The sequence below is a fragment of the Geotrypetes seraphini genome, chromosome 2 (genome assembly GCF_902459505.1).
Source record: "Geotrypetes seraphini chromosome 2, aGeoSer1.1, whole genome shotgun sequence".
Lineage (NCBI taxonomy): Eukaryota > Metazoa > Chordata > Amphibia > Gymnophiona > Dermophiidae > Geotrypetes > Geotrypetes seraphini.
This window is the reverse complement of record NC_047085.1, coordinates 328876839-328903386: the sequence shown is the minus strand read 5'-3', so window position 1 is coordinate 328903386 and position 26548 is coordinate 328876839. Positions and strand designations below refer to the sequence as shown.

The following is a 26548-nucleotide window of genomic DNA, read 5'->3' as shown; positions in this document are numbered from 1 at the left end:
TCCTAGACCCTCCCACATCCCGTGCCTCCCAGGTAGCCAACTGATGCAACTGGTTCCTCCAATGCCAAAACGCCGGAGGGTCTGGGACTGTCCAGTATTGAAGAATACATTTCCTGGCCAGCAAGATCATCTTCCTGCAGAGAGCCCAATTCCCCCTATGCAAATGGCCATAAGCCTCTGGCAAATCCAATACAAAGTGGGACGGGGTACTGCGCATAGCTCTTCCAATCAACCCCAACATATAAGAGATGATACGTCTCCAGAAGCGCTGGATTATGGGGCAAGACCAAAAAGCATACCCCATAGTGTATCCCCCCGTCCTACATTTATGACACAGTGGTGTGGGCAGACCTCCACTGTAATACAACTGTGTATGAGTATAAAAGGCATGTAAGATCACCCTGTAATACGTCTCCCGAAACCAGGCACATGGGGTCACCCCGTGCGTCGCCTTCAAAGTACGGGCAACATCCCATTGCCTCAAATTAATCTGCAATTCCAACTCCCATTTACCTCGAACCAAATGATAGTCTTTAGCTGGTTGTAAATCTTGGAAACAGTAATTTGTTTTAAAATCTGTAAGTGTTCTAGCAGCTGGTTGAAAATTTGTGTTCATTGAGGGAAGTGTACGTGACAATTATCAGTTGACAGCTAAAAGCTATTTGATTTTACTCGTGGCTTATGCCATAGGTTTAAAGAGGAAGTTTAGCTGAGACAATCCGGAAGAATTGGTGAGTGACATTCTGATTGGGGGTTTTTTGTTTGTTTGTTTTGTTTTTGGGGGGGTTTTTTTTTTGGGGGGGAGTAAAATAACAGTTTGTGGCTGCTGAGAAATACTGGTTCCTGAGTAAAACGTCCTCCTTGGATAGGAAGGGGCGAATGATTTGTGAAAATACCTTTTGCTTTAGTAAAGAAGTTTAGAGTGAGAGACTTATGTATCGATGAGGGATAAATTATATAATCCTCGCATACTGAAATCTGATGACTTAGCTGTTTCCTTCTGACTTCAAGTCTATTCTGACCCTGTTGAAATCTGTGAAGGTGTGTGCTGTGGGTAGGGGGTGGGTCTGGGAAAGGCAAGGGAGATGCTGGAGGGGAAAGAGAGAGGGAGCAATCGTGACAACTTCTACACAGGTCGCAGTATTTTTGGCCTTTTTTAGTCCGAAACTGCCCTCGCATTACTATACATGAGATCAACTTACAGATGAGTATATGAGTAGATAAGGGAGAACTTGAAATATGCATGTGCAGCAAGACAGTCTGCACAAAAGGGAAATAATGGCAGAGAAACTGGGGCAGTTGTTATTGCTGGGAGCTGTGTTCTGACTACTTCTGGTCCTGCTGGCACTGCCACACTTGGAGTTATAATCAAGCCTTGTGGCCAGGGAGGGATATGGGCCGGAATGGAAGCCCAGTATTTGTATGGGGAGTTAGGTAGACAAAAGAGATGAGGGAGAGATAAGCAGGGGTGTGTGTGACTCAACTAACCCTAGGTTTTATTAAATCACTTTTCACTGTTCAGCACTATGATCTTGACTGCTCCACAAGCAACCACATTGCAATTTAATAATGTTTACAAGTTAAAAATAATATAAAAATCCATTAGAAGAAATTAGCCAAACCATGCACATGCAGGGGAGCAAGTATGGGATGCAATTCTGACTGAGGATTGTGTGCTGGTGCATTTCACTGTAATATGGGTATGCTAAAGATGAGTTTGGGTAGCGTGTATCTAATTGCCTTTCCAAATGAGTGATGGGACAAGAGTCGCACCTAGTATTAGATATACCCCTTATGGTTGGGTGCCCATCTTCTGATATCATTGCAAAAATGAGGCCTTTTGATTTACTCTGAATTCAAACTCGTGTATATAATACCCTGCTCCTTGAGACAGCCTTAGCATAACGTGGTTCCGTGTCGGAGTCCCGTTTAAACGCCCGAGCAAAGAAAGCTAAGTTAAAAACTAATTTATTTCACAAAAATATATATTTTTTTTTTGAACATCATTTTTATTCAAGAGACCACAATAGAAACAGGCAAAAATCCAATACTACAGAACACAAGTGCAAAACAAAATTGCAGATACATGCTGGCAATACAGATGCAGAACAATCCTTGACAGAAGAACACGAAAAACCACCCAGCACAGTTCATTCCAAATAGTAACAGCCCGCCTCTATGTAAGCCTCATGACTTGTTTGTGTTTTTGGAAAACAGACCCATCCCACCCCCCATAAGGCCCCACAAAGGAATAAGCACGCAGATCAGTCAACCAGACATGCAAACCCCTTCCATACTCCCCATACCTCCCATCCAGTCACACCAGCCCCCCCCTCCCCACCTACCCCACGCCGGAGAACCAGAGGTAGCTGCAGGAACACCCTCCAAAGAGCCAGGTAAGCCAGAATCTCAGGGTTAAAAGAACATTTAAAATAACAAAGTTCGAAACGCGCCAGCTCAATCATCTGAGTCACCCAGCTGTCCAAGGGGACAGATCCCGCCTGCACCCAATATTGTAAGATTGTTCGTTTAACCGTCAGTACAGTCATGTAAATGAAGCGCCTTTGCGGCACCGTGAAACCCTGCTCCTCCAACAGAGACTGGTCCCCGAGGAGCAATGTCTTGTAATCCCACTCAACTGATCGCTGCAAGACCAACTGCAACTGTGCAGAAGAAAAATTCCAGATAGATAAGCAAGGACACTCCAAAAAGGAGTGGATGAGCGTCCCCGGAGCCCCTGAGCACCTAGTACACATCGGGTCTTCCCACAATCCCATGCCCGCCCCTCGCTCTCGAGTAATGTAAGCCCTGTGGAGGATTTTAAATTGAGTTTCCTGCCAAGCCGCAGACTTCACAAAAGTATGCAAAGTGTAGAAAAGATCGAGAAAAGTATCATGGGTATACTGAGCAGCAAGATCATGGTTCCACCGTTCTCTAAGAGCAGCTAAATGGTCCTGGGAGGCCACAGAGCGAATCACCCTATACCATACCGACAAGGAGCTCTGAGAGGCCGGGATAGTGAGTAGGTAACCATCCAAAGAGCCACACAGCCAATCCACTCCAAACTGTTGATGCAAAGTCTGGCAATAGTGCCGGGCCTGTAAATAAGCAAAAAATTGCTGGTTTGGGATGCCCCATCGGTCCCGAATAGAAGCAAACGAGACAAAAGCACCCGTATCAGCCTCAATCAGAAAAGATAGGTTAGAGGCCCCTCTAGATGCCCAGGAGTCGAATGAAGAATGGCCGAGACCCGGGGGGAAGCCAGGATTACCCTGAAGTTGCAAAAAAGGGGAGGCAATTGGGGACCTGTCCTGTAGTCTACGCCACCACTGCCAGGCCAAACGGAAAGGGCGCAAGAACCGCAACTTAGAGAGCAACGCTCCGCCCCCCGACCTGCCCGAAGACACATGGAGGAGGTTGATAAAAGTGTAAGGTGCGCACCACCCAGTCAGCCATCCCGACGGAGAAAAACGAGCAACTCCAGTCACCCCTTCATGGACAAAACGTAAGAGAGCCGCCACATTATACGCGCGGATGTCCGGGAGGCTCAAGCCCCCTTCCCGTTTAGCAAGAGTCAATTTCACATAAGCTATCCTCGCCGCCTTCTGGCGCCATAAAAACGAGGTAAAAATGGACCGAAGCCGCCCAACATCTCGCTGCAGCACCCAAAAGGGCACAGTTTGTAAAGGATACAGCACTTTAGGTAGGAGGATCATTTTAACCAGAGCCGCCCTCCCCAACAGGGTCAACGGGAGATCTCGCCAGGCAGAGCACAAGTTTTGAACTTTATCAATAGCAGCTAGCACATTACTTTTGTACATAACCCGAGGATCAGTATGAAGATAAATACCTAGATATCTCATCGGCTTCCGCACCGGCGGTATCTGCAAAGTAGCATGCCACGGTTCAGGGCCCAGGCCAGATAGAGGAAGAAGCTCGGACTTAGCACAATTTACTTGGAGACCCGACAATACACCAAACTCCTCTACCAAACGCAACGCCACCGGCAAATGCAGGGGCGCCTGGTCCAAAAATAGTAAGATATCATCCGCAAACAACGTGATACGGCACTCCACGCTCCCTATCTGGATACCCCGCAATAGAGGAGTATTACGGATCTTAATGGCGAGCGGTTCCAGTGCTAAGACGAAAAGAAGAGGGGAAAGGGGGCACCCTTGACGCGTGCCCCTACAGAGCGAGAAGGGGGAGGAAAGGCCTCCATTAATGATAAGTCTGGCCTGCGGTAAGGTATATAAGCCCTGAATCCACATAAGAAAGTTCCCTTCTATGCCATACTCCCGAAGTACCCAAAAGAGATACTGCCACGAAATACTGTCAAAGGCTTTCTCCATGTCCAACCCAACGATAGCAGAGGTGCCCCCTCCATCGCGGTGTTCATGGATCGCCGTCAAAGCTTTAAGGAGATTCATAGAAGCATACCGTTGGGGAACAAAACCAACCTGATCATCCGCGACAAGCTGGGGCAGAACCATGTTCAGTCGTGCTGCCAGGATGGAAGCCAACAATTTAACATCTTGATTCAGCAACGAAATCGGTCGGTATGATCCTACCTGTGTAAGATCCTTTCCGGGTTTAGGGAGCAGGGTGATGTGGGCTATGTTGCTCCGGAGACCAGATGTAGACGCGGCTAGAAAGTTAAAGAAATTCCCCAAGGGCTGCGCAAGAAGATCAGGTAAGAGTTTGTAATATTCCGGACCGAAACCATCCGGCCCTGGAGCCTTAGTAAGCTTCAACTTTCGGATCCCTAAACGGACTTCCTCTAGAGAGATAGGGGCACTCAGGTGTTCAGCCTGAGGAACGGAGATCCGTGGGAGACAAATATCCCGGAAAAAGGAATCGCGGTCCGCCTCCGTAAAATCCCTTCGCGCATAAAGAGCGCTATAAAAAGCCACAAACTGTTCCTGGATTTGGGCTTCCTGCGTAAAGCTATCCCCCCTAGCATTCTTCACCTGCCGGATGATTTGTTTCTTCCGATAAGGTCTAACTAGGTTCGCAAGAAGTTTACCCGCCTTACCACCCCATCGATAAAGCCGAAACCTCTGATAATAGAGATCCTGACGAGCCCGATAGTCCAAGATCTCATTGATCTGCTGGCGTAATAATTTGATCTGTTGTCCATCAGACTCCGTTAAGGACGTCCGGTGACGGGCACGTAACACAGCCAAGCGATCCGTAAGAGCAAGAAGTTTCTCTCCCTGCTGTTTCCGTTTAGTGGCCACATATTGAATAATATGGCCCCGCATCACTGCTTTAGAAGCGTCCCAAAACACCTCGGAGTCCACGTCAGGGGTATCATTATGTGCAATATACTCCAGCCAGTGGGTCCTCAAATATATTCCGAAATCTCGGTCCGAGTACAAAGCAGCAGGGAACCGCCAAGTTCTATCCCCCTTCAGACCCGTGATCCCTAAAGTAAGCACTACCGCCGAATGATCAGAGAAGGGAACATCTTCAACGGCAACCCTATCCACGCAGGGGAAAAAATTAGTGGACACCAGAATGTAGTCCAAACGGGAATACGCAGAATGAGGGTTAGAGTAAAAGGTATATTCCCTATCAAATGGATGAAGAGTTCTCCAAGCGTCCACTACCCCCAGCTGAGCACATAAAAAATTCACCCCCATGCGAGCATAGTGTCTAGGCCGCGGCTTGGCAGGAGAGCAATCCAAGGTCGAATCAGCAGCAATATTAAAATCCCCCCCCACAATCAAGTGATAAGTGGGATATTGAGCTAGAATTCCCAGCAGCCCAGAAAAAAAACTGTGACTATAAACATTTGGGGCATAAAGGTTGCAAAAGAGGAGTTGAGAACCCCAGACCTCTCCCAGCACAATGACATATCGGCCATCTCTATCTGAAATAATCTTATGAGTGTGGAACGGTATGTGTTTGTGCATTAAAATGGCCACCCCTCTCTGCCTTCCATTGTAAGCGGAGTAACTCACATCTCCTACCCATTCTCTCCGTAGTTTCTCATGTTCAGTACCCGTCAGGTGGGTTTCCTGCAGGAAGGCTACGTCGACGTGGTGTTGCCGAAGCCAAGTGAGAATTTTCTTGCGTTTAATCGGAGAGTGTATACCATCTACATTCAGAGTAACTACAGTTAAGTTAACCATAACTGCTGAGCAAAAAAAGCCACCATAGCAATCTATTAGCAAAGAAAGAAAAACATGCCAGAAACCGGACCTCCCAGCCAAGCCCGGCTCCAGAGAAAAACAGGTGTCCCGCAGCCCCTCCGGTCCCCCAGTCAGCACGACCCTTAATCTCCACCCCACCCCCCCAACTCACACCCCCCCCGACAAGCATCCACAGCCATACAACACACATCATACCCCCCCTACCACCTCACTCCCCACTCCCGAAAAGTCCTCCCCTGACTTTCCAATACCCCAATCCCAAGGAAAACTGTCTGCACTCAACCATCCCACCCCCCTCCCTTACCCTCAGCCGATATCAGGCAGAAAAGAAACTCCCGCTAACCTAACCTTGACTCCCTACCCCACCCCAAAACACCCCAGTCTATACCCACGCTGTTAAGCTACCAAACCCCTGCCCGCTAGCTCATACCCAACAAAGCTATACTCCCAACACACCTGGACACCCCTACCTCCCAAAAGTGAATGAAAAGAAATCCCCTCATGCCCCGATGAAATGCCCAGCAGTCCTAAAAACAGCATCCCATCAGGGGGCAAAACCAATCAGATCAAGAAGCAGATACACAGCAAGATAGGAGCAAAGCATAGTTATTTCTCATTACAATCTCCCGGAGACCCACTAGAGCCATAGAACGACTACCCCCACATATCCAAACAATCCACCCCGGACCCAAATCCCCCCTCCAACCCCCCCCCAAGGTCCAGGAGAGGAAAGTGAGAAGACGGTAGAGACAGCAGGCAAAACCCCAGATAAGGAGAAAATCAAAAAAGCGTGGGGGACTCAACAGCAAGTGCTCAACAGCAAGTGCCCCACTCACTGCCCGGCTGATAACAGAAGCCAAAAAGGCAGCAACTAGCAGAAACAGGCGCACAAAAAGGAGCACACAGCTTCGAGCCCCCTCCATGCAAGGAGAATAATCATAGTCAGATCACATGTGCAAGATAGAGAATAGAAAGAGGAAAAAAGAGGAAAAATAAGAGATAGGACCCCGAAGCCATGTCCGCTCGATCTAGGGCCCAGGGATCACCAGCTCACCCTCCCACTGGAAACAACGGTGCACACCCGGATCCCATAGGACCCCAAACAGCAAAGAATAGAGGGAGAAGGAGGAAAGAAGCCAAAGCAGAAAAATAAATATCACACAATGTCCAGATCAGCCATGTTGCAGCCGGGTATCAACCTCACAGGGCACAGAGCAGGATCAAGCCTCCGATGCGGTGCAGACTGGAACGGTAATGTACAGGCAAGTGCAGGATACTCAGGCTGGCAAGCTCTCTAGAAAGGCTCGAATCTCCGCCGGGGTGTTAAAATAATGCGATTTGTTGGCATGGTGGACCCGCAGCTTTGCCGGGTATTGCAAGGCAAAACGCATCTGCTTCGAGTGTAGCTGCGTGCAATACGGAGCCATAGCACGGCGCTGTTCGGAGACACGAGGAGAGTAATCTTGAAACAAGAGAAGCCGCTGGCCCTCATACGTGACAGTGCCTTTCGCTTTATAATGAATCATAAGCTTAGTCTTGTCAGCGAAATTAAGGATGCGGGCAATGACCGGCCTCGGCTTCCGTTCTCCCTCCCTGTAGGCTCCGATCCGATGCACTCTCTCGACCAAGAGGGGCGAATCTCCAGTATCCATCCCCAGCTCCTTGGGTAGCCACGTGGAGACCAGGGCATGCAAATCCGCACCCGAAAGTGACTCTGGAAGTCCGATAAGCCGTATGTTATTTCTACGGCTCCGGTTCTCAATATCCTCAGCCCGATCCTCCAATTTGCGGCATTTCTCCTCCAGGGCTCTGACTCCCGCCTCCAGAGCCACCGTGCGATCGTCCTGCGCCGAGACCCTGTCCTCCACGTGTTGCAGGCGAGTGGTCTGCCGCTCCACCGAATCTTTAAGACCGTCGACCGTGGATTGCAATCGAGTCAGTTTGTCATCCAAAAAGGTGGTAAGATGTTTTTTCAGCTCCTCGATCGCATCGGCCTGCAGCATGATGTTTGGGGTAAGCTGCATGCGGTCAGAGGGAGTATGGTCCGCCATCTTAGCTGGTGTAGCAGGGCCTCGTACAACTTTAGCAGACCTCTGGACTCTGGCCGGCATAACGGAGCGCCCCTGCCAGAATTGGTACCGACGAGCAGCCAAGAACTTGCCCCAGACTTTAGCCAAAGAAAACAGGCTGGAGAGGCAGATATAGAGCGGGATATGGCTAAAAATCAGCCCAGAGTTCGGGAGAGGTACTCAGACACGTCTGATCAGGATGAGTGCATCACGTGACCCCCCTCACAAAAATATTTAATACTTAAAGAAATACTGAGATTAAGATTATTTAACATAAGAGAGGTAGCAGGGACAAGACCAATGAGGAGGCTAGCTACGTTAGGAATTCTGTACTATAACAGATCTTATTCTGTACAGATGTAGCCACTGAGGTCTTATCCCATATTGCCTAAATGAAATTAATAAGGAATTAAATATTTGATGAAGTTCTTGATGAAATATTTATTATGATATATTGAGATATATCGGAAGAAGTTTTTCAATCTTTCTCAATATATAAATGAATGAGGACATCTCTATTGATGTATAATATCCTGCTCAACATTTATAAACAGAACTGATTGAACAGGAAAGTAGTACTCGGGACAATCCAGCCAGAGCAGGAGAGGACAGTGTTGGACAGGCAGGCTGAGATTTTGGTCTGGATTCCTGTAGAGATCGGGAGGGGGGTGTTCTTTGCATTTGGTGGAACACATCACGCTCCTTGGAGGCTTGGTGTGTAGCTTCTGATCTTGCCTTCGGTGGGGCTGCTAGGTCTGTCCAAGGTAGAGCTCCTTTGGTTGGGCAATCTATGTGTTGTTTCTTAGAGAGAACAGTTCTGCCTTGACCCATCATTCATGTCTTGGGGGCTGGCGGAAAGCCTAGCTTTGGATCTCATTTGCTGTTTTCTGTCCCACCGTACTGAGGACTGCTTTGCTACATCCCACTCGTCTCTGGATTCATCTGCTGCTGATGACAGGGAAGGGAAAATTATGTGTGTATGATTTTCTTTTACGCTAGTCACTTTTCTCTAGTCACAGCACATGGTTCCAGGGTCGCACTCTTTCTGATTCTTTCTATTCCTTTGTCTCATTTCCTTTTTAGTTTGTAGGGTTTGTTCTGTGGTCTATGTGGATTTGGCGTTTTTGTCAACTGTAGTATTAGGGTGAGGAGAGAGTTCTTTCTCGGTGGGTTGATCCTACTGCTTTGTTATGAGGAATTCTGGCTTACCTGTGAGGATACCATCCTATACACCAGAACTCTGCTTGGTACTCTCTCTCTCCACTTGATGGTGGATGGACACAACTCACTCGTATGTTTATTAAAATTTGATATACAGTAAAACCTTGGTTTGCGAGCATAATTCATTCCAGAAGCATGCTTGTAATCCAAAGCACTCGTGTATCAAAGCAAATATCCCCATAGAAAATAATGGAAACTCAAGACGATTCGTTCCACAACCCCAAAACTGTAGTACAAAATACTATACATACTTATATTGCAAGACCTCGCTCGTTTAGAACAGTCACTACACTCCTGCAGTGTTGGAGAGAAAAGAACCATCGGCTTAATTGTAATGTGTGTATATACTGTATGTACTTGTATTGCAAGACATTGCTTGTATATCAAGTTAAAATTTAATAAACACTTGCAAACCAAGTTACTTGCAATCCAAGGTTTTACTGTACTGCCAAAGCTTATGACAGTTCCGTGGATTCATCTGCTGTGATTAAAGGAAAGAAAATTATCAGGTATGATATGTAATTTTTCCTTAGTGTGTGCAGGGCCTAAGGCTACTTATTCACTGCCTCCTGTCCCTACACAAGGGTTTCCCCTATTCAGTTTGTATCTATTTTTTGTGTGCGTGTCTTTAATGTATGTATTTGTGTATATTTTTTCTATTACTATAGATTCTATTTTGTAAGGTTTTTTTATTTTCTTCTTTGTTTCCTGTGAGAGATGGGTTAGGAGAGGGAATTCTTTCATATAGATAAGTTGTATTTAAGTGAGAGAGTGGCCGTAACTGGTGTCTATGGTAAAAGCAAGAATCTGATCAGGCACAGGTTTGCATACAACTAAGTTGTGCATCTCTCCTGGATTTTGACAAAGCAGTCCTTCCACTGTTCTGGATGAGCATTATCCTGTATTGATGGCTATGCGTGTGTCCAGTATTGCCACAGAGATGGTTTGGTAATTGTGTGATGTGTTTCTGACTTTAATGCTCATGATATGTGTTTAGGGTTTTGTTTTGGGTTTTTATTCCATTTTATATTTATTGAAATTTAAAACGATTGCAAGCATCAAGTTTCAAGTTTTATTAGGTTTTTATATATCGCCTATCAAGGTTATCTAAACGAGAGAGGGAAAAATAAATCAAAAACTTAAATGTTAACCTCATATAGGAAAATACTACTTAATTTCCCCCCCCCCAATCACATTTGACCTAAATCTGAGGGGTGGAAAAATACAACTGTGGAGAAGTGGGGAGGAAAAATTATAATACAAAAACGGGCTTAATGTTCTTTCCTTACTCCTTTCTTTATTATTATTTGTATAAATGATAATGATGAAAACTTGATAGATTAAAAAAAAAAAAGTTCTTTCCTTTTAAACTACCAGTCTCTGAAAGAGGTATAGGGTCTGTCTGTGAGATTGGGGCTTTCTTCAATCAAGAAAAGATCTCAATTGCTCTGGGACAAGCAAAATAAACTACACTTCTCCCTCCTTATTCGTGGTTTCGATTATTTGCAGTTTTTAGCTTGCTGGCTCCTCCCCCCAAATGACATCAGCTTGCATAGAGAAATCGCTGATTCCCAGCACTTTCGTCACCGTGTTTTGCCTCTCCTTCAGGAACAGGCCAGGTCTCCCACCATGTTATTCGCGGTTTCACCATATTCGCAGTAGTTTTTAATAAAAAAACAAAACAGCGAATAACATATGAAAAGGTTATTTGTGGTTTTTCTGTATTCGCGGGTCTGTTAATCCCCTATCACAGCGAATACGGAGGGAGAAGTGTTGCAAGGGCAACAAAGAAAATATTCAGTTCAAGACAAAGCTCAGGATGTCAGCTTAGTCACAGGCTAACCACTGGTGAGTAAATTATCACTGTTACAAAATGACTTGTGTCATTGGAGGGTCACTTTAAGACGTCTCCATAAGATTTTATTTTAGAGCATATTTTAAAATATTTTGTGCATGTGTTGAGCAGTCTGGGAGAGTTTTTTATGCAGAGGGTTCTGACTGGCACTTTTGCCCTGAGCTCTTAAGTAATTAATGACCAACGTTTGGAGGCTGAGATTCTGTTTGTTTGAAAATTATAGCCCAAAGATGGCTTTTTTTTTTTTTTTTCCAAGAAGGCTAGAGATTTCATATTTATCCAGACAATAAGAGCCTTCTTTTAAACTCTTATGAAGACGAGTGACTTTTTTTTTTCTAGGGCCACTTTTACCAAATTTGGAAGGGGGTGCGGAAAGGTAACCTGGTTCCTTGGGGTGTGGGGCAGGGGAGGTATTGATGAAACAGGTTTAGGTTAGGGGTAGTTTGCTCTCCATAATAAAATTGAGATCTAGGAGAATCTGTCAATAAAGTGGGGAAAAATTTAACAAATCTCAAATTGCAAACCAGATTTTTCTTGCCCTAGAAACTATGGAATATGATATTTGAGGGGATATCCTGAAGATCCCAGATAGGGAGCCCTTAATCTCTAAAACATTCTGTATATCAGCAAGGAGACAACAGTGACCTAGTAGTTAGAGCTACAGCCTCAAAACCTTGAAGTTCTGGGTTCAAGTCCCATGCTGCTGCTTGTGATCTGGGCAAGTCGCTCAATCCTCCATTGCCCCAGGTACGTTAGATTGTGAGCCTGCCGAGACAGATGGGAAGAATGCTCGAGTACCTAAATGTAAACTAGAGAACGACACGGGGACTAGTTTGTCCCTGCGGGAACTCATTTTCCTGTCCCGGCGAGTTCTTTGCCTATCTCTGTCCCATTCCTGCAAGCTCTGTCCTCATCTGCACAAGTCTCAAACATTTTAAAATCCTAAGTGTTCGAGGCTTGTGCGGCTAAGGCAGTGCTTACATGAATGGGACAGGGACAGTGACAGAACTCACAGGGACGGGGAAAGAAAATTGAGTTCCTGCAGGGACGGGTAGTAGACAGTTGGTCTTGGTAGGCAGATTAGGCATTTCCGCTTTCCTGGAGTTGTCAGATAACATTTCCTCTTAGGGCTGCTCTAGAAATAAGCATTGGGCTCCTGTTCAAGTATTTCTTTAAGAATAAGACAGTCTCCATTTGTGGTCAGAAAGTGGCTCTTGTGTCTGATGTGGTCAGAGTGAGGAAGATTAAGTCGCATGTGTTGGTGCTAGATGTGATTTTTGTTTCTTAAATTCTCCACAGCTAAAGGGAAAAGATTTACTTTGACCTTGTGAATCTGAAAAAATGTCTCTTGGGGTGAGATAAAATAAAAGTTTACACAGTAAGTGATGGCAGAAAAGATCCTCATGGTCCATCCAGTCTGCCCAACAAGTTGGCTAGGGCCTCACCTGACAACTGGAGTGGAGGTTGAAGATTTGGGTTGTAGTACTGTATCTAAATTTAGTATATTTTGACAACACATTCTGTGTTGGGTGTGGTGGGTTTTGTTTTTTTTGTCTTGTAAAGGTGACTTTCTTGACATCTCTTCCCCCTGCCCCATGCACCTTTTTTAGTTTACTTTGGGGCCTAAATTTTCTGTTTCTGTGGTTTACTTTTTTTTGCATCCTTTTTATTTTTTCAATCAAATGTATTAAATTACAAGAAACTTCAATAAAGTGGAAATTAAAAAGCAGCCTTCATTCAAACAGCTTCTCTAAATTTTGAAACAAAAGTCTATATCCATCCTGATGTGAATTCTTGTTTACTAAATCAAACAAAAAGCATTTTTCTCTCCTCCTCAAATGATGTGCCTGAACAGCTAAGAGAACCTTAGGCTGGAGAAATGCCGTCTGTAGACTAACCTTAATGGCTGTTTTACTTCCCTTTCTGAGCCAGTACAGCCAGCCCAAGTTTCCCTGAAACTACAAGGCTGCATCCTAGGCCACATGGTCAGTTGCGCCTCCATCTATAAGGCATTTGAGCTTCCTTTGGACTTTAATTTTTAGATAATTCAATTATATCACTTCCTTGGTCCTGTGTATGCTCCTTGCTGGCTCAGTGTGCTGCTACTGATCATTTTTCCTTTAGTCATTTTATGGTAAAATGGTCACTGACCCCTCCTGGTTTTGTTTTTGACAGGTAATTATCTTATCATAATAACAAAGAAGAAAAAAATTGGGGACTTGCTAAATCATGCAATCTGGAAAGCAACAGACTTTGATATCCTTTCCTACAAGAAGACTATGCTACACTTGACTGATACCCAGGTATGAGACAACTAGAACGGCAACAATAAATGATTTCATGTGGTAAATGATATCATGGCCTGACTTTCAAAATAGATATCCAAAGGCAGAATACCCTTGTTCTGTTGATTATTTTGTGTGTGGGGGTGAGGACAAAAGGAACAACTACTCCTAATTATCCTCTGAAAAAGACTTGACCTTTTTTAAACAATTTTTCCAGTTTCCAACATTGTTAACATTAGTACATAGTGTAGGCTGTTCCATATCTGTTGCATCCAATTTTTTTTCTTTCAGAATTGTAGGATCCTGGCATGCCTTTCTGTTTCCCCAAGGTACATGACACACTAGGTAAACATTCAGCCATTTTGTGCACCCCTCTCCCCAGGGGAGATTGAGGCCTTTTTTCCCCTCTAATTCCTACCATCTCTTCCATGACTTCTATAGGTCAGCACAATTTGAGTTTTTTAGATACTGGTAGTATCTCTAAAAAAGAATCAATACAGCTGGTAAAGATACTTGTGAGCTTGAGGCCTGTCATTATCTCTTCCATTGAATATCCTGTTTTGGAAAGGGTGGATGAGGTATGCCATGAGCCATATGGATAACCAAAGCCCCATGCCAACCATGCTAAGTCTTCTGTAGAGATGGTGACCTCCCACCTCTGAAACTGTGCTGCCTTAGGCCATTTTCAGAAGTGGCTAGCCCCATCCCCCTATCATATTTTCACTGCTTGGTCCAGGCTGACCTGGCACTGTGTGGAAATATTGAGTTGTATGAACTGTGGCATTCAATGATCCTTGCTCTTCTACTGTGTTCTCTGGGTTTGTAGTTGGTTTACTTGTCACACTGAAAGGCATCATTCCTTAAGCATGTATTGCTTTTACTTGAGAGAGACATGGGGGAAGCCACGGCTTGCCCTGGATCAGTAGCGTGGATATTGCTACTCCTTGGGTTTTGGCCAGGTGTTGGTGACCTGGATTGGCCACCGCGAGAACGGGCTACTGGGCTTGATAGACTATTGGTCTGATCCCAGTAAGGATATTCTTATGGTCTTATGACCTCATACAAAAGTTGCTCATTTTTATTGCATTGTTCAACTTTTTCTCAGGTAGTTTTTCTTGTTGCTTGAAAACATTGTTGATGTATAATTGGTAAACCAGATGGAAAATCATGCCCTTAGGTGCTAAATGTCTCCATCTTGTGCCTGGCAGCTCTTCCCCTCTTCATGTCAGTGGCAGGGGAAAAAGATCAGTGTCAGACTGCTCTTTCTGCTGGGCACATGAAGAGGTTATCCAAAGGCTGAGCAGCAGGAGTTTCAAGTCTATTTAAGTATTTATATACCTACCGCTTAAAGCCTAAGTGGTTTATATTCAGATACTCAAGCATTTTCCCTATCTGTCCCTGCAGGCTCACAGTCTATCGAATGTACTTGGGACAGTGGAGGATTAAGTGACTTGCCCAGGGTCATAAGGAGCAGCATGTGGTTTGAACTCACATCCTCAGAGTGCTGAGGCTGTAGCTCTAACCACTACACCACACTCTCCTCATCTACATATTACACTGTTTTATTTATGGCTCTGTAAATATTTATACTTATTTGAACACAGGGTGGCTGCTTTTTCACTGTCACAAGTTACTATTTCCAGTTTGATTGCAGAGGGTAAGAAAGTACATCCTGTTTGCTTTGCATTATGTTAATTTTGTGTGTTCCATTTCTTGCATTTCTTCCCTTGCCAGATACAGGACAATAAATACTTCCTAGTGATGATGAACCATGTCCTGGCTGTGGACGGATTCTACTTCTCCACATCATATGACCTGACACACACTTTGCAGCGACTGGCCAACACCAGTCCAGAATTTCAGGAGATGAGCCTGCTGGAACGGGTGAGTCCCTTGGTGGGATGGGCTCATCTGTTCTTTGGCAAGGGGCTCTGGTGTGCACTGATCATACCAGCTCTTTTCATGTCTACTTCGTGTCAGACTGAACTTAAGAGGGGTGGGAAATGATCCAGTGATTGATTGGGAACACGGTTTGTACATATTGTGGGGAGATGAGACCTCTTTGACATACCATTTTTATCAAGCTGTAAAAAAGATACTGATTTTAATCTTTGCTCTTTCATTTACTTGGACATCCTTCAGCACTGTTCTGTCTTTTATACTGATTCACATTATGCCTCCTAAGTGTAACAGCCTTTCTGTTGCAAAGACATAGGATTCTGTACTGAAGCTCACTAAAGCTCGCATGCCACCACAAATATAATCCTGAATTGTTACCACATTCTCCTACTTAATCTTCCTCGCTCACCAACCTGCTAAGAAAAGCTATTTTACCTCCATGTCATATCTACATCCTCATCCTTTCCCTGCAAGCAGGCTGCTACAAACTGACACAGGCACCAGAAGTCGGTGAGTACTCCCCATTATTCCCTATGGGGAAAATTGTGTATGTGTGTGTGTGGGAGGGGGGCTGAAAAAAGTAGATCTGAGGTTTTCTTGGGTTAGAATTGGGTTCCCCCCACCTACAAAATGCCATTGACTTTTTTTTTTTTGTTGTTGTTTTTCAGTAAAGCTGCCAAGGCCATTTTTTGTGCAATTTACAGGTGGCGGACATCTGGGATTTTTATTGGGTTTTTTTGGTTTTCTTTGTGGGGTGTGTTTTTTTTTTTTTTTTGTTGGGTTTTTTTTACTTCTTTTTTTGGCAAAAGCTTTTTTTCTGCTTCTAAAACTTCTCATTTTCCCCAAGGATCATCTCTAATGGATCCTTCAGGCCAATCTTCCCCTGTTTAATGCCTTTTTTTTGTGCAGCTTTGGCAGCAGACGAGCAGCCGTGTTCTATGTGGCACCGGAGTAAGGGGTGGGAGCTTCAGGCTCAGCCTCCTTAGAGTCCTCCAGGGCGGGAGAATCCCCAAAACTCCAGGCTTCAGGGAAGAGAATCCCATTCAGAAGCCACATGCAACAAGGGTGCGAAACGCAAGTGCATGGAGACAGTAGAGGTCCAACTACCCCAGTCAGGGGTCCTGCAGGAGTCCTTTGGGCCTTCTGTCCAGCAGTTTTCAGACTGTCCTTTTTGGAAAGCTTATCTGACGGGCCTGGGATGGGGTGAGCATGCGTGATCTGGTACAGGGAGATTAAAGTCCCCAGCAGGCTCCTCTGCCTCGGAACAAGTCTGCTCCAAGCATTAGTGACTACTCGGAGCAGGACCGGAAGTCCCTTTCCATGCCTTTTATTATCTCAGGGATCCACTGCATCCTTAGATGATTAGGGTCACTGTCTGGGTCAGGAGGTTGTAGCTGCTATCGATCAGGGAGACGATCTATCAGTGTGCCATCTTTTCAAGATCACAACTTATCTCGCATGTCATTTTGGACACACCTTCAGCAGCCCTCCACCTCCCAGTGTTCCATTATGAGCGGTACAAAACGCAGACTTTTTTTTCCGACTCCTCCAGACACATGTCGTCAAGTCGCTGACCAATGGGAGTCCCCTAAAGGTGGCAAAAGCTATGTCCAGGCTTTATCCAATGGCTCTGGACTTCAAACAGCTGTTTTCTCAGTCAAAGGTGGATTCCACTCTTCAAATGATTGTATACCTCCCTTCCTAGTGAGCAAGGGGTGATGCTGAAGGACGAGCAGAATCGCGAGGTGGACGTGGTCCTTAAAGATAGTTTGAAGCACTGGCTTTGGGTGTCAAAGCGGTAGTGACTGCCTCCTTCGTAGCATGGGCCTGTGAACGATTGGCTAATCTGAACTCCCTCAAGACAAAGGTGTACATTCTGTGCAGCAGGTGGTGTATATCCTCCAGGGAGTCAGCTAGTCAATTACAGCCGACTTGGTGCTTGGAATATCTAGAAGTCCAGTTGACACAGCAAAAGGCCATGTCTTCCTCCCCATGCCACGCAAACAGCTCAGGAAGCAGACCACAGATCTTAGCGTTACTGAGCCCTACAGCCTGGCATTACCTTCAGTTGCTGGGCTTGATGGCGCCCTCCCTGGAAGTTGTTTCCTGGGCAAGAGCACATATGCACCCACTCCAGGATTCCCTCCTCCTCCAAATCCATTCTTTGCAGATGCAGCTCCCCTATTCATCGGAGGCTTGATGCAACTTACGTTGGTGGCTCCAGGGGAATGCTTTATCAAAGGGCATGTCCCTCAATTACCTCATGGGTGAAACACTCGTGACCGACTCCAGCCTGAGCGGCTGGGGTCACACTGCTGTGGTCGACCTCTCCAGGGCAAGTGGACCTCATCGGAACGCAAATGGTCTATAAATTGTCGAACTGAGAGCCATTCATTTGGCGTTGAAAGCATTAGAGACTCTCCTGACAGGAAAGGCAGTTAGAATATTTTCTGACTGCCACTATGGTAGCTTATGTGAACAGGCAAGGAGGTACTAGAAGCCTGGGGGGCACAGATGTTCAAGTGGGCGGAAGCTCACTTAATAGGCACTCTTAGCAGCTCATATGACATGAGTAGAGAATGTCTAGGCTGACTTCTTAAGCAGTCAGACTCTGAATCCAGGGGAATGGTCCTTCTCCCAGAGTGTTCAGCCTCATTGTGAGATGCTGGGGAAGACCGGAAATGGATCTCATAGCCTTAGCCAAGAACACAAAAGGAGATTGCTTCTACAGTCGTAGAGCTGAAGTGTAGACTTGGATGCCCTAGCCCACAGAGAGTCTACTCTGTGTTCCCACCGTAGGTCATGGTCGGCTGGATCATCCGCAAAGTCACAGGCCACCAGGTTCTAGTGATACAGGTGGCCCCAAATTTGCCTCACCGGCCTTGGTATGTGGATCTGGTGTGACTACAAAGAGATAAGTGTGTCAAGCTGCCGGTTCATCCAGGGCTCCTCTGTTGGGGCCTAATTCCCATGGAGAATCCAAAGTGCTTTGGTCTTACAGCATGGCTCTTCGGTACACGGCCCTAACCCGTAAGGGTTATTTGCAGGTAGTCGTTGTGACCCTCCTTAAAGCCAAGAAGCCTTCGACGTTTGCTTTCCAGTTATGGTGTGCCAAGGAGCAGTTAGAACCTTGTTAGGCACCAATTCTGGTGATCCTGACATTTTTGTAACCCGGATCAAATAGAGGCCTATCGGTCTTGTCCCTCAAAGTACAGGTAACAGGCTTCTGGTACTTTTCGGGCTTGGAGGTAAGCAGTCACTAGCGTCTCGTCTGGTCATTTCTTGGTTCTTGAGGGGAACGCTCAGATTGTATCAGCCTTTCCTGTTATGGGACCTTAATGTTGTTTTGAAGGGTCTATCTCAGGCTCCATATGAGCCTCTGCAAGACGTGTCCCTTTTAGACCTTGGGTCTCAACTTTTCACATCAATCAAAAGATTTGTTTGCTCGCTTTTTCACCCTACGGGTTCAGCCACAGAGGATAGGATTTTGCAGAGGCTAGATGTGCGAAATAATCTTTCACTACCTGGAGAGGACCAATGATTCCTGTCTATCTGACCATCTTTTTATGCTGACCAGCCAATCAAGACAGGGCAGGCCAGCTTCAATTGCCAGATGGATTTGCATAGCAATTTCTTCTTTATATTGCCTGCTGGAAAACTTGCTACCTTTCTCTATTAGAGCATATTCAACTAGAAGTGTTGCCGCTTGGGTGGAGTCCTGGGCTGTTCCATCCAATGAAGTCTGTAGAGCATCTACTTGGTCTACTCTTCATACCTTTTTTACAAGGTTTTACAGTGAATATGGTGGTCTGAGAGGATGCCATTATTGGATCCTTGGTGCTGCGGGCAGGCTCATCTTTCTCTCCCTAGACATCTAGCATTGCTTTGGTACATTGGTTTCAGTACATTATCCTAAGTCTTTGTAAGAGAATAGAAGATTAGGTTATTACATTGGTAATCTTTCTTTTGTTAGTCATAGGTTTCAGTACGGCCTACCCTGTGCAGACTTCTGATTTACCTGTTTTTTGCCTTGGACATTGCTGGTGTCCGTCACAAGTTTTATTTTCCTGTCATTTGGATGAGTTAAAAAAAATTTACAGCTATTCTTTTTATCCTTTGGGGTCTTATAGGATAGTGCTCATGTCACCGAAATGGTGAGGGGAGAAAAAGTGCTCACTGCGGGTACGGGGACAAGGCCATCCACTGCCCCATGGAGCGGTGAATGGCTTTGTCCCTGCAATTAAGGGAAGGAATGCGCGCGGTCACCTCCCTCCTTCCTACCCAAATCTATCTTATCTCCTTCCCCCTTACCTTCGCGGTGCATTTTGATTAACGTTCACAAAGCCATCGGACCCTGCAAGCAGTATCATGCGTGTGTGGGCGGAAGCTTCTCCTCTGACGCAACTGTTTGCAGGCTCCAATGATTTTGTGAAAGTTACTCAAAATGCGCCGTGATGGTAAAGGGGAGGGAGGGAGGGAGATTTGGGTAGGTAGGAAGGAGGAAGGGAGCTGTGCAAGGGGTACTGAAGGGTGTTGAGGTGGTGAGAGGGAAGGGTGGTGGAGGAAATGGGGAAGACGCTGAAAGGAAATGGGGTAGACAGAGTGGGGAGAAGGATGCTGAAAGGACATGGAGAAGACGCTGGAAGGGAAGAAGACAGATGCCAGACTATGGGGGAGTGGAGGGAAGAAGATGAGTGCCAGACAAATTGGGAGGGGGGGTGAAGGGAGAGGTACAGTAACACAGCAAATGGAAGACTCAGAGAGAAGACAGATGGAAGGAATTGAATGAGAAGATGAGGGAAGCAGAAACCAGACAACAAAGGTAGAAAAAAAATTTCTATTTCTTGTTTGTTTTTTTTTAATGCCCTGCCAGCTGAACATCTCTCTGTCTCTGTCTGCTGTCTTTGTGTCTGTCTCTCTATCTCTCTGTCTGTCTCTCTTGTCTGTCTGTGTCTCTCCAGCCAGAACTTTGAGTTATAAGGAAGGAATATGCTAAATATTGCAGTACTAAGGCTTGTATGGACGGGACGGGGCAGGTTGGTTCCTAGGTATTCTCAAGTTGCAAGTTCATGTTGATTATTCATTATGAGCTACATAGCTGAACAGAGATGTATGTTGTCTCCGGGGAAGTACCCCTATGCCCCTTGTTCGTTCTTCTGTTTCAGTAGAGTTGATTGCTTTGGTACTATCTGAAGAGGGCGCTATTCTCCACTGGTGAAAAAGAATTGGAAGACTATAGGAGGTTAACTGCTTCAGTGCAAAATCCTATATCTTCTAACAGAAAAGATTACCGAGGTAAGAACCAAAATCTTCCTTTCTATTGCAGCTGTCTTAACATTAAAGGTCAGCATAGAATATTGGAGTTTGACTTTGCATTCTGACATCATGAGATGATGGGCAATAAAGTTGTCACTTGACTTTCAGGCAGACCAACGATTTGTGTGGAATGGGCACCTCTTACGAGAATTTGCAGCTCAGCCAGAGGTAATTGCTAGGGTTGGGTGGGGTTAGGTTGGTGTCCACGCTTGCCTTCCTTCAAAGCTCACATAACACAGGTGCAGAAGTCTTAATGTTTTATTTTTCAGCTAAAAATGCTCTGGATAATGGCACAGGACCTTTTCTTTGCTTGTGTGCAATTACAATTCCTTTGCCTCAAATAATGGTAAAGTAGGAGAAGTCCTCTGCTTCCAGTTTCAGGCCTCCTTTTTGCTGATGTATTTAATGTGTGGTGGAACATCTGCTTTTATTTTGTCACCCTTGAGATGCATAACTTACATAACTAGTGAGCAGTTGCATAGCAGGTGGACAAAAGGGTTTCCTTGGTGCCAGATAATGGTAAAAGTATCATTCAAGTTAAGTATGTGGGAGCAGTGGTGTGTATTGGGGGTGCAGTTCATACATATTTGGAGGTATCTGTGAAGTGTGTGCCTGCCCCGTAAGTTGTCCCTTAAATGTACAGATAAAATGCTTCTTTTTGCTTTATACAAAGTCTAGAATAGTATTTCTAAAAATTCATGTTTTCCCTTTTCCATCAGATCCACAGATTTGCTATTCCAGTGATCCATGGATGTATCCTTTTGATAGCTTTAACTTCCTTCAACTGGCTGGATCTCAAGTCAAAATTTTTTAGAGCAGTTGTTTAAGGAGTGCAGTGTAAACAGCAAGTCGCTGAGAGGCATCATAAAACACGGTAGGACTAGTTCAGTGCTTGGGTTGCAAAGTTGGCAAAACTTGAATTGCTTTGACTCTCTTGGTCCTGTTGAACAAGGGACAATTTTCCCAGCATTATTCTGCAATGCAAGTATCCTTCCTGCTGGTTACCACTGCCATATCTCCTCTGTTAATTGGTGTGCTGTGTGGCTTCAAGTGGTAACTCTAAGCCACTGGAAATCTGAAACATGTACACCTGAAGGGAAATCATGGAGGCAGACACGGTCAAAGTTTGAAGTCTTTGATAGTACTTTAATAAAGATTTTAGAAGACCTCTTCAACTTTGCATGCAAATTATTCTCATGAATATCCATTGCAGATATCCTGAAAACTTGACTGCTAGAATAGGTTTGGGAACCACAGATGTAGTGTCGGCCCACTTTTAGGATGCTCAGTGGATCAGGTTTGTGGGAAATAATATGCTAGTGCAACTCCATAGCCTGAGTGATGGGTCAGGAGAACGAGAGGGACAAGGGGATGAGAGGTGTGAAGAACAAGGGCAAAGCTGCACTGGGGGAGAAGGGAAGAAGGGGATGGTACAGAAGCTTTTAGGAGAGATGGAATAAGGAGACTGCTGGGGGGAGACTGAGAATTTTGATGGGATGGTGAAGGAAATGAGTCCGATATGGGAGGGGGAGAAAGAGAAATAGGAAGGAAGACAGGTTTGGCAAAAGAGGAGAGGAGAACATTAGTAGTGACCGAAAATAGCAGCACAAGGACAAAGTAAGGTGTTTTGAGTAGAGAAAATGAGAATGCAACATGAAAAGCAAATACATCATGGCTCATGAAATTCCTTCTAACCATATGCAGTGTTTTTTCCAGCAAGGTCTGTTCAGCACCCTTATTCTTTATGCTGCATGATACCGATACCTTGCTATGCTGTGTATTGGCCAGTAGGCGGAGTATTCTCAGTAGCCTCCTAGGATCTGCAGTGGTGAAAGCCTTCTCTACCACCCTACACAATGCCAGTTAACTAAGATTTTTAGACCGGGTCATCACTAATTGGAGCTCAACTCGGTTAGCAATAGGAAAGGTAATACAAGAGAATAAACAAGCTAAATAGAAGAAAAGATTGAAGACTAGTTTCCATGCTACACAATGCCAGTTCTAACTTTTAACTGCTCTGACAGCACTTATGTGGTTCAGTGTCTGCCTTCACTTTTCCTGCACCATGTTAGTGTCCTTGATTTATGCAGGTTCCAGTCTCAGGTTCAGCGTGGTGCCACTTCCACAGGGATGCAATAGATAAGCAACATGCTTCCCAAAAATTGCGCACAATTCATATCATTCAATAAACTTTATTAGGAAGAATTTGTGCTCAGAGACATGGAGGAAAAAGGGGAATAATATTCCTCCCCCAAAACCTTACCACCCAACCATTGCATTTCTTCCAATAACAAAACAATCCTAAAAATGTATTCAAGCTTATAGTGGATGAAAAGCACTTATCCTGTTGAATTTATTTGGCTCAGACGTGCCACGTTTTGATCTTTCAGCAAGCCAAACGATAAAGCTCTTAAAGAATGTAAATCTTACATTCACATTGGGTATCAGTCTCTCAAAAAGCTGTCAGAAAAATTTTATATGGACAATATCTCTTCACTGTCCTTAGTTTATTGAATGATATAAATTGTAATTTTTGGGAAGCACATTTCTTATCTATTGCATTATTGAACTTTACACTTCCCCTTTATTAAGAAGTAATAAGCCACTCCTCCTTCTTTGTATTTGACTTCCACAGGGGTAGCACACAGTAGCCAGTGGCATAGTAAATGGGAGGGGAGGGACAAACTGCCCTTAGTGCCATCTCGATGGGGGTGCTGGCACCTCTCTGCACACCAAGCTTGCGCCATCCCTCCCCCACTGTACCTCTGTAGATCTTAACTGGTTGGCTTTTTGATGTCTTAATTGTTAGTGCTTGTCATGTCCTACTTGTTTTTGGCAACTTATTACTCTCTCTCCCCTAGTTGTTTTGTATTTCCTTAACACGAGGCTCCACCTAGTTATCGCAATTCACTCCTGTTGCATCAACGGGAAGTTTTTTGACTGGATTCTCATTTCCAGGAGAAGCTGCTTCCGAGCAGGTGTGCGCTACTACGTCCGAGGTAAGGAAATGAGCCTACTGTTGCCCTCGGAAGCTAGTGTCCCCTGGTCCTGACTCCCGAGTAAAGCAGATTTAGTCCTTGTGGTTAGTTATTCCTTTTGCTATGTCTGTAATCGAGTTAGATGAGTGAAAGCCCAGTGCTGCCTGTAAAAAAAAAAACCAAAACCAAAACATGCACATGCCTTCCAACTAGATAGCTGCCCCTTCTCATTCCAGTTGCGAGTAGTATGTTATTATTTTGACTGAGCAGGTCATACATTTCATATTTGGAATGAGTCTACTAGCTGACATTGAATTGTTCTCTAGATTTTTGGGTGGGGGGAAAGCATATGCTCATTTTAAGAATGAAAACACAATAAGGAAGGGTCAAAAGAATCTCACTCGGAGAGAGAAAGCCACATATATAACATAGTGGGAAAAGCCAACACAGTATCTGGAACAATTCTTGGCTGTAGTAGCTATAAACAGATGTCCAATGTAGTTAGTAGTTAATCAAATAGGGAGAACTTGACATGGTTTATGTTTCAGCCAAAAGTGTTGCCTTCAGGAGTCCAGATTAATCCACTATTTGTGAAAACGTCGGAGACCAAACATTGTAAAAAGAAATGGATTGTGAGTCGTACTTTCAAGCTGCTACTACAACCAAGAATTGTTGCAATAAACTTTTTGGGTGCTCTGGATACTATTGGCTTTTCCCACTGTCATGGCTTTCTCATTTTAAAAATGTACATTTTAATTTTGTGTGTTATGGCAGGGAATTGCTTCTGTCAGGCTTTATTTTTGTTTGTGTTTTATATAATTTGATAATATGTATATTTGATTGTAATCTGCCTTGCCCTAAGTGGAATATAAATACATAAATAAAAATGTTCCAAGAGTGAGACAACAAATGTATTTATTTTCCTTAATCCAGGCATTGATTCTGAAGGACATGCAGCTAACTTTGTTGAAACTGAGCAAATTGTTCACTACAATGGGAGCAAAGCTTCATTTGTCCAGGTAAAATCTAGAGTGTCTCTCGCTAAACTTCATCAGTCTTCCTTTCTCCCCCATGTACCTCTTCGATCACTGTCTGCTAGCAAAACTGCAAGACACACTGTAAAGAAATTACGTTCAGATATCAGCTGGAAGATCAGTGCTTTCATAGTTTTTAAAGAATCAAGTCTGTTGGATAATTCCCAGGCTGCTTTCTTAGGGTGTGGTTGGGTTGTGGTCATCCCCATGAGAGAGAATGGTGATGCTTCCCTCATGGCACTGTCTCTGGGGCTTGTTTTCAAAAGAAAAATGTCCCAAAAATGGCACAAAGGGGCAGATGGATGTCTTTCTTGCCAAACCCTTGCAGTTTTTTTAGACGGATATCTATGCTGTTGATCAGTAGTTTGCCTTTAGAAATCTCAAGGGGGCGTGATGTGGGCAAGGCTAGACTGGGCTTATTACTTGGATGTTTTTCTACCATAATCAGACATTTAAGAACACGTCCAGGGCACAGTTTTTGGATGTTTGGGGCTAGACCTGTTTTTGTTTTTGTTTTGTTTTGTTTTTACTGTTGTGCAATATTTATTTCAAACAGGCACAAAGGCAAACACCTGGAAATACTTCTTTTCATTAAATACTGAAAGGTATCAGTAGTTGCTAGGATCTTTTCGGTATATTAGTTCTGGTTTTCAGCATTTTCTATAAGTTCAAGCATCATCTCGATATCTGCCAGCTGCAACAGGTGGTCAATAAGCTCATCCAATAGCTTCTCCCCACACAGAAACTCCTTAATATTGCGAACTTCATAGGACATTCTGTGATCTGTGATTCTGGCCTGAGTGAAGTTATAAGTACGAATTCGATCTGACTGGGCTCTTGTTCCTACCTGCAATTTTCTGGCACTCTTCCTGTGGCTCAGTTCCCTTTCTATAGACCTGTTTTAATAACAAATAAGTGCCAAAAAGTACCCTGACCAGATGATCACTGGAGGGATATAAACTTGGCCCTCCCAGCCCCCAAAGATGTAAATGAAATTGTACTTCTTTAGCACTCTCCAGACCAGTAGAGGTTAATCTTTACGAATAGGTATATATCCAATCATGACCAGCAGGTGGAGACTGAAAACAAAACTGTGGGACAGTATATACTATACTCCCTTCTCTATTTCCCTCAGTTTTCTTTCAGTCTCCAGCAGGTGTTGATGTGATCTGTACCCATCTCCCTTGGTAGGGCTGTTGGAATTTGTTTAGGGGGTTTATAGTCCCTGTTTTTGGCCGGACGGAGCTTGGGCGGACCCTGTTTGGGCGGACCCGGCAGGTCTCGAGCGGGGTCCCTCCCCCCACTTCCTCCACCTCCCCACATTTTTTTAGAGGAGCCTCAGCAGTAAGCCTTGCCCCCTAAATCAAGCAAGGCATATTGCTTCGAGAGCCTGTGGAGTCTGTTCTGTAAAAAAAAAAAAAATCCTGAGGTAGTGCTGGTCTGGAGGGTTGTTTCCCTTTTAAGAAAACTGTATTTTACTGTATTTTTTCATCTAACCGGCACTTTTTTATAGCTAGGTCGCGTATGGAGCAATGAGCACTTCTAAAGGGAAAAAGTGCTCATTGTGCTCCAGGCGCGAGGCACTCGCGGCCGGCCTGTGCAAGCGGTGTTCAGGCCGGTGCGGTGGAGGAGCTCCGTCGGCAGCGGCTGCAGGCGCCCAGAGCTCCCCGCCAATGGTGCCTCGCGAGTCGGCTGGGAGCAGTGGGGAAGCCCGGTCTTCCCCAACCGCCCAC

General features: G+C 44.9%; 1 protein-coding gene across 1 annotated transcript in view; it reads left to right on the top strand.

The window, feature by feature from the left end:
• The window catches only part of SACM1L (SAC1 like phosphatidylinositide phosphatase), a 91219-nt gene that overhangs the window by 21360 nt on the left and 43311 nt on the right, over window positions 1–26548 (top strand). The window contains exons 4-9 of the mRNA XM_033930180.1: window positions 13479–13606; window positions 15323–15472; window positions 20912–20971; window positions 21523–21556; window positions 23701–23802; window positions 24715–24800. Of these exons, the coding sequence (XP_033786071.1) occupies window positions 13479–13606; window positions 15323–15472; window positions 20912–20971; window positions 21523–21556; window positions 23701–23802; window positions 24715–24800 (560 nt within the window). The remainder of the gene's footprint in view (window positions 1–13478; window positions 13607–15322; window positions 15473–20911; window positions 20972–21522; window positions 21557–23700; window positions 23803–24714; window positions 24801–26548) is intronic.